The 7,690-nt window shown below is 48.6% G+C and overlaps 2 protein-coding genes across 2 annotated transcripts; one reads left to right on the top strand and one right to left on the bottom strand.

Moving 5' to 3' along the window:
- The first annotated feature begins 1,096 nt into the window (after window positions 1-1,096).
- On the top strand, window positions 1,097-4,524 carry LOC127770359 (uncharacterized). The gene is made up of 3 exons (XM_052296035.1): window positions 1,097-1,238; window positions 1,429-1,613; window positions 4,050-4,524. The coding sequence occupies exons 2-3, from the start codon at window positions 1,432-1,434 to the stop codon at window positions 4,234-4,236; spliced, it is 369 nt and encodes a 122-aa protein (XP_052151995.1). The 5' UTR covers window positions 1,097-1,238; window positions 1,429-1,431; the 3' UTR covers window positions 4,237-4,524.
- A 134-nt stretch (window positions 4,525-4,658) lies between these two features.
- LOC127770342 (SUN domain-containing protein 5-like) lies at window positions 4,659-7,036 on the bottom strand. Its single transcript, XM_052296010.1, has 4 exons — window positions 6,742-7,036; window positions 5,391-6,646; window positions 5,193-5,278; window positions 4,659-5,103 (listed from the first exon to the last, which is right to left on the bottom strand). The coding sequence occupies exons 1-4, from the start codon at window positions 6,923-6,925 to the stop codon at window positions 4,860-4,862; spliced, it is 1,770 nt and encodes a 589-aa protein (XP_052151970.1). The 5' UTR covers window positions 6,926-7,036; the 3' UTR covers window positions 4,659-4,859.
- Window positions 7,037-7,690: the final 654 nt, after the last annotated feature.

Below are 7,690 nucleotides of genomic sequence, written 5' to 3'. Positions count from 1 at the left end.
TAAGAAGCCTTTGTAGAGCATAAAAAACTACGAGCAATGTGGCTTTCTTATAAATTAACGAATATTTTTGTGGGAAAAAAGATTCTTCGCATGCTTATACTCCTGGACTCTTTCACCACGAAAGTAAGCAATTTTTGTAAACAACAACAAAAAAAACTGTTGCGGATATCTAATCATATCTGTTAGCCACTTCACTAGTCAAAACACATATCCAAAGAAAGCATACATGCTTTTCCTTGATACCTCGAAGAAACGGTTGATTATACATTTCACAATGTAAATATATAATTCCTTTTCTTTTATTTTGGTAAATATCAATATGCCTTTAAACACGTTCATACATTATAACCTTACTTCACAGATATACATCACGCAAATACTAATTAGTATAGCAATCAGCAGGGTTTACGATTCCGACAGTCCTTTCCGTTTCGGGCACTGGCGGAATTCGGAATTTTACGAAATCCGGTAAAAAACCGGTAAATTCCGAACAAATTTCATAAACCAAAATTTGAATACAAATTCCCTGAGTTTGCCGGTAAGTTCTTGAAAGCCGGTCGGTTTTGGCGAAATTCCGATCAAAATCATCGAAATTTCGATCAGCAAGTGTTTTCCTTTTTTTAATTCTGGTCGTTTTTGGCCCATGTAAGTGTTTTTTTTAATTCTTTACTCTTTTATTTCGTGATGTAAGTTTCAGTAAATACACACAATACATTATTTTTTTAAAAAAATTTATCCTAATAGGTTCTATGAATATCATTGTAGTTATAAGATTTTATTTGATTTTTTTCTTTTTTTATCGATTCAAATTTTAATTTGGATGAAACTTCTTAAAATTTCAGACGGTTTCTACTTTCGAGCCTCATCGAAACATCGAAATTTGGTGAAATCCGGTCAGATTTCGTCGGAATCATAAACCCTATTTCGAAGAACTCACGAATGCTAACGCATCTCCTTCTCCCACCATCATCTACTAGCACGGATCTCAACGCGCGTCCAATAACAAGACGCAGCTGCACAGTGAGCCGGGAGGCGAAGAAAAACCCTAACCAACAAGTAGACGGACGAAACTACCCTCCCGTCCACCCCCACCCCACCCCACCCACCGTTTTCCCCTCTCCTCCCATCCCCCCGCACCCATCTCGCCGTCCTCCTCCTCCTCACCTCAACCTCGCCCCGGATCCCCCATCCCCCTCGCGACCTCTCCTCTCCTCTCCTCTTCCCGGCGCTTCACCACGGTAGCAATCACTCCCCCCCAAAACCCTAGCTCCTCCGATCCGCCCGCCGCTCGCTGGCCCTTCCGAGTCCCGGATCGGCGCGGGCGGCCAGATCTGCTTCCCACCGCTCGATCTGACTCGGTTTCTCTCTTTTCATTCCGCGTGTGTGGTGTTGGGTTTGGTTGGTTGGTGGGTGTGGGTGTGTATCCAGGCGATGGCGTCGAGGCTAGCGCAGCTACGGTCCAAGGCGGCGCAGGCGTCGGAGCTCGTGTCGAAGCACGGGTGCGCCTACTACAAGGAGGTGATGGAGAAGAACAAGCAGCACGTGGTGCAGCCACCCACCGTGGAGAAGTGCCAGGAGCTCTCCAAGCAGCTCTTCTACACCCGCCTCGCCAGGTGATCCCCGGATTTTTTTTGCCCCCGCCCGCTGTTCATGCGGCTCCATTTGGTCGCTGTTTCGTAGTAGGCGGTGTGTTGCGATCTGTTGCCAATTGGGGGTGGTTCAGGCTTGGGTGTTCCGACGAATGTATCTTGGCACGATCGAAAATTCGCCAATAATTGTGCCAATAATTGGTGGCTATCCAAATTATCGTGCCTCCGATTACTCTAGTTTAACCTGAATTTGGTATGGCTTGCTCTGCTTATGGTCTGCAATTTGGGTAGTCAGGGTGAGCCTGCAAAGTGGTTAGTAGATTTCGCTCGACGATGTTTTTCTTTTGTCTGGTAGTCTGGTTGTGCTTTTGTTGTTGTCATGACCTATTAGGGGTTTGAGAGCTCCCTTCCATACCTGCACTTTATAAATCTTAATCGTTTGAGTTGACCATTTGTTCACACGCTCCCCCCTTTATGAATTGTGCTTATGTAACTTGTTGCATGTATAAACTTCGGAGAGCTCGTAACCATGTGTTATGAGTCTGTTTTAATGTTTTGGTCTGTGGGATGCGTGATGCTCTCTTGAAATACGCTACCTGCTACATTGTTTTGGTTAGATTTGCTATGCTCAATAATTTGGTGAAAGAGGATAGGCACAGTCTTAATTTGCTAATTTTGGAACTACTACATCCATATTTATACGTATTTTAACTAGCCAGCGTCATATAGAAAGAACCGGAGGGAGTACTTATTAAGAGTGCATTTCATCTGGTCATGCAGGCACTGAGTTCTGTAAGACACATAATCTGTCAGTTTTGAAATTTTGTAACAAAAGAAACCTGTGCAATAAGTATGATATACCTGATTTCCATCAGAGGATCTGTTAGGCTCTTGCTGTATATTCCTTGTTACTTTTGTATTTTTGCTTGGATCCATGGTACATGAAGACATAGAATGATGCATTACTGTTAGGCAAAAGTGTGAAGTCAAATACACTGTGTGAAATCTATTCTGAATGATACATAATGACAAAATGGAATGGTATGTTTTTTGTATGATTTAAGAAATGAACTTTTATCAATATTGCTGTGGTTATAACATTAGCAGTTTGTTCAGTATGCTTGAAATTATTTCTTGTTTGTTTGTTTCCGCCGAAAAGACATTGCAGTAAAAGCTATTACCAATTTACTTTATGAGATCTACCTAATTACTATGAAGTATAATACAAAATCTACATTAATCCATTGTCTGCTCTGAGAATGTTATAGAGGTACAGCTCTGTCATAAATCTGTAGGATAAGATGAATATTTTACTGGGCCTCAGTCTTCTTTTCTTTTGCACTTGGCAACCAGCTGTGTTTAGAATCAAACAAGTGATAACAATTCAATCATGGATGCAAATATTAGGCTTTATCATGGAAAAGTAATTTGTTGAATCCCAATCCAGTGGCCGCACATTAGCCTGCTTTATGATTATGACGGACATTGTTTTTGCTGATTGCTGTATAATGCTGCTAATCCTTGTTTGTGTACATGGTTTGATGAGTAGTCTTGTTCATTGTGGGAGCTGATGACAGAACAAACTGGCTTGGTCAGTGACCACCGATCAGTCTGGTTTACAGAACTTTGTCGTAGACATGATGTGCAACCAATAACATGCGATTTAGTTAGTATTTTGTCTGCAATGTTTCAAGTCATGATTGATAATTCTGGCTAGCAATCACGTCTGTATTAAGGCTGAGCAATTTCTTCTTGTGTTATAAATTGGTCTTGAAGTGTTTTAAGGTTGGTCCGGAGCAACTATTAATTTTATTTTTACACACGTTTTTGCACTAGAATTTTGTATGTCGTTTCCCCCTTTTTTTTTATTCATTAGAGCTCTTAATCAAGGCACTATCTCCAATATTGTAGCAGATGGTATACCTTGACCATCTTCTGCTGTGATGTTAGAATTAGGGCTCACCAGGTTGAAACTATATTGATCAATCCAGGCTGGTCCAAAGTGCATGCATGAGACAATGAGATGGATGGGACACACCTTATGTGATTTGCCGGTGCCCATGTTTACCTATCATGAGGGAAATGAACGGATTGACAAAAAATGGGTAAACTGGATTTGTTTACTCTTAACTTTGAATGACTAATTAAGATGTTGCGTTAGCCCTTAGATGCATATGCATAGGGACCAGTCACGTGCTTGTTGTGGATTGTTGGATGGAGAAGTTGCAAGGTCTGATACGGAAAGTAATTGTGCATGTATTTATGAATGTGTATCAACTTGGATGGAGCATTGTGCTTTTAACCCTTTTTTTTTTTGGGGGGGGGGGGGGGAGGGGGGTGTCTGCCATATTTTCTTGAACAAGTCATCGATTCTGCATTGTGAATATGCCTTTGTTACTATGCTTGTTTACTTTGGAGCTCTGATCTCAATGACATATATATGGCTGTTGTTTTCTTCAGTTTGCCTGGCCGCTATGAGGCATTTTGGAAGGAATTTGATGGTGTCAAGCAGGTATGGAAGAATAGAAAGGAGCTCAAGGTAGAGGACCTTGGAATTGTGACATTATTTGGAGTTGAGCTTTATGCGTGGTTCTGCGTAGGCGAGATTGTTGGCAGAGGATTCACCATAACCGGCTATAAGGTCTAGATGAGTTCTGATTAAGACCTGGTTTATAAAATACACTGTTAGTTGATGCTTGTCGAAATGACAAAGATACCTCCTGCCTTTTCACAATTTTGTTTATGGAAAGTCTTTCTAGTGCTGGATGTCAGCCAAGACGAGCACATCGTTGCAACACTGCTTCAATAATTTGCTCGATCTCTCGATTGCCATTTTGGTGTCCTGTAATGTGCAATACTGAAATTGCACCTTGCCCCACCCGTCAAATTGTCATTTATTTGTTCTCTTGAATCCATCTCAAACTGCAAGACTCAAGTTTGTCGCTTGTTCAAAATGCTTTTCTGTTGATGTTGGCATATACATCATGTTGTGCAGCTAGAAACGATGAAAGCGTCAGTACTGTTCTATTGCTCGTTAGAGTTTGCTTTAAACAATGAATATCTAATTATCTTACTTATAGAACCGGGGTCTTCCTGAATACCGGCACTTTTATTTCCAAATCACTAGTACTTCCTCGGTAACAGCCAGGCTAACAACAACCTAATGTAGATCAACCGGGACAAGCTCTACAGGAGAACGTGGCGACAAAGCTAGCAGAAAAATGGTAAAAAAGAAAAGAAAAGCTGTTCCTAAGGTGAGTTGGGTGGGCTTCAGTTGTATAGCAGCACTAGGAAAGTAGTGAAGCTGCTGCTTGCCAGTACGAGGATCCAGCCCTTGCTCGCCCCGCACATCCTCTCCGCCGCCGCCGCCCCCTTCCTGGTGAAGAGGAACAGCACCCTGTCGCACGCCAGCTTGAACAGCGCCAGGCACGCGAAGAAGAGGCTGATGGACAGCACGGCCAGCTCCTTGTTCTGCATCGTCTCCTGGATGCTCCTCATCTCCTCGACATTCGACCTGCACCCAACACAACAATTCTCATCAAGAATCCGTAGCGCCTTCTGCGAACAAATGGAGAATCGCAGCTGGAGAGACAGAGAGCTTGCCTCATGTCCTCGTTGTCTCTGATGAGATCGTCCAGCTTGCCGGACACGGCTGATCTCCACTCCTTGAGCTCGCCGAGATCCTTGGCCTGATCAACAACAACAAATGGCAAAGCAAATTTGGTGGATTAATTTTATGATGACAAGTTTCAGCTCTCGTCAACAAGCTACAGGAATCAATCAATGGTGATGGTTTTGTACCACGTTGCCCTTCCACTCAACGAGGTCGCGGACGTCGGCCTTCATCTTGTCGAGCGCCATGGCCGTCTGGGAGAGGCCGGTGTGGAGGTCGGGCAGCTTGGCGCCGTACCGGTGGTTGAGCGCCTTGGTGTAGTCCTCCAGCGTCGAGAGGCCCAGCTCCAGGGACCGCATCTTCTGCATCATGATCTTGAGCACGGCGTCGCCGTGGAACCGCCCCGCCGCCGCCGGCTTCCCGTCGCCGGCCACCGTCATCCTCGACCCGTTGTTCTTGGCGCCCGCGCCTGCGCCGTCGCCGGCGCTGTCGTTCCGGCCGGCGGCGCCTCCTCCTCCTACTCCTCCTCCCACGCCGTCCAGCCTTGCGTTGGCCTGCGCGGTGTCGTCGCGGAGGGTGCCGCCGTCGCCGCCCTCTTCGGCCTTGGTGGCGGCGGAGGCGTCGGTGTCGGCGCCAGCGCCGGCGCCGGAGATGATCTCCTGCAGCATCTGCTCGACGGCGTCGATGCCGTACACCTCGAGGTAGCTGAGGATGCAGTAGAAGCCGGAGCCGTAGTGGGTGGCGAGGCGGAGGCGGAGGTAGCGCGTCCACCTGGGGTCCGGCAGCACGAAGCGCTGCGCGTGCTTGGCGTTCTCGGCGGTGAAGCGGCCGAGGAGCTCCCACTCCTCCGCCGGGTAGCTCGGGCTGCCGTACAGCTCGAAGTCCCTGAAGTTGGAGGAGTAGTGCTCCAGGTTGGCGAGGCCGATGGTGCGCACCAGCGTCTCCTCCGACAGCTCGACGTCGACGAACTTGTCGTCGGCGGAGCACGGGTTGCGCAGGTACCGGTCCTTGTCGCCGCCGAGGATGTTGGCGGCGCCCTTGGCCTCCCTGTTGTGGGCGAGCACCTTGGCGCCCTTGGACGCCGCCGCGTAGTTGTACTCCGCGCCGCTCGGCTCCAGCCGGTGGGCCGCCGGCGCCGCGCCGTCGGGGACGCGGCCGTTCTCGGCCTTGCCCTGCAGGATCCGGCTCCGGAACTCGTTGAGCTCGTCGAGCGCCGCCGCCGCCTCCGCCGACGATTTGCCGCCGCCGGTCGTGGTGTTGAACGGCTCGGGCTCCAGGCTCCGGTGGTCGGTTTCCTGCTGCGGCTGATCCGGCGGGTGCAACGATGGCTGGCACGTCGGCGCGGCCGCGGAGGCGTTATACTCGGTCGGAAAAATGTAGGCCTCCAGCGGCATTACCTTGCAGTAGTTTTCACGCATTCCGTCCTCCACGTCGTCGTAGAAATCTACAAATCAAGAAGCGATCAATCAAAAGCCAGGGTGACATTATGACATCGATCGATCCATAAGCATGAGAGGTGGATCGTTCGTGGGTACGTACCTGAAGGGTCGGTCTGGCTGTGGAGGAACTGGGAGCGAAGGAGGAAGAGGAGGCACCAGACGGAGAAGACGACGGAGAGGGACACCTCGCGGAGGCCGCCGTCCATGGACAGCGCATCGGTCACGGCCGGCGGGTCGCAGCCGCCGCTTCCTCCGCCGCCTCCTTCTCTCCTCTTCTTGCTCATGCATGCACCTGCGCGCGCCTTCCTCCTGCTGCTGTGCCAAAGCTAGCGCTAACCACGTACGCAGCTGTACGCTCTCACCACAAACCTTGCCTCTGCCTGCCTACCCGAACGACGTACGCGCGGTGGATCGATCGATCGGTCTCGCGGACATGCACTACGAGTGGATTCGGGAGATGCGCAAGAGCCAGCGGTGGAGCGGCAACGTCGGAGCGGAGCTAGGGGCGCGTGCGGACCGAGCACGCGCTGCGCCGGCCGCGGCCGAGGCAACTTGGGCGGTGCCCGGTGATGCCCACTGTCTCGGCGCGTGTGAACTGACACGTGGTCCCATGGTTTTTTATTTTTATTTTCTTATCAAATTGTCACGTAAGCGCCACGTCAATATCACTTGGGACGAAGACTTAGTCAAAAAAGCCACGTAGATGTCACGTCAGCCAAAACAGAACACATTACTATCGAGGGACATTGTTTGCACGGTTTTATCAGTTGAAGAATGCGTGGTATTTGATTTTGCACTCAAGAGACTCGCGACAAATTGAGGAACCTAAAGTGAACTTATTCCTTTGGGCGAGGTGGTGGCCCAGTGAAACGTGGGCCGAGGCCTAGGCCCTTCTTCTGGTTGGTGAAAGCGAAGAGAATACGAACCGTGGGCTGGTAGCCCAGTGTATGCCTGTATGTGACAGGATTAAGTCCACTGTTACTCCCTCAATTCGTATCCCTCAACCATAATACAGGTATATATCTTAACCCTCAAACTATTGAAACTAG

Source organism: Oryza glaberrima, chromosome 1 (assembly GCF_000147395.1).
Source record: "Oryza glaberrima chromosome 1, OglaRS2, whole genome shotgun sequence".
Lineage (NCBI taxonomy): Eukaryota > Viridiplantae > Streptophyta > Magnoliopsida > Poales > Poaceae > Oryza > Oryza glaberrima.
The sequence above is the reverse complement of the archived record's forward strand: the minus strand, read 5'-3'. Positions and strand labels throughout refer to the sequence as shown.

Excerpts from the sequence above, each read along its gene's own strand:
- LOC127770342 (XM_052296010.1), bottom strand. The coding sequence starts at position 6,925 with ATGAGCAAGAAGAGGAGAGAAGGAGGCGGCGGAGGAAGCGGCGGCTGC. Across the intron at positions 6,647-6,741 it reads CAGCCAGACCGACCCTTCAG|ATTTCTACGACGACGTGGAG; the intron begins GTACGTACCCAC and ends CTTGATTTGTAG. Across the intron at positions 5,104-5,192 it reads AGAGACAACGAGGACATGAG|GTCGAATGTCGAGGAGATGA; the intron begins GCAAGCTCTCTG and ends TGTTGGGTGCAG.
- LOC127770359 (XM_052296035.1), top strand. The coding sequence starts at position 1,432 with ATGGCGTCGAGGCTAGCGCAGCTACGGTCCAAGGCGGCGCAGGCGTCG. Across the intron at positions 1,614-4,049 it reads TTCTACACCCGCCTCGCCAG|TTTGCCTGGCCGCTATGAGG; the intron begins GTGATCCCCGGA and ends TGTTTTCTTCAG.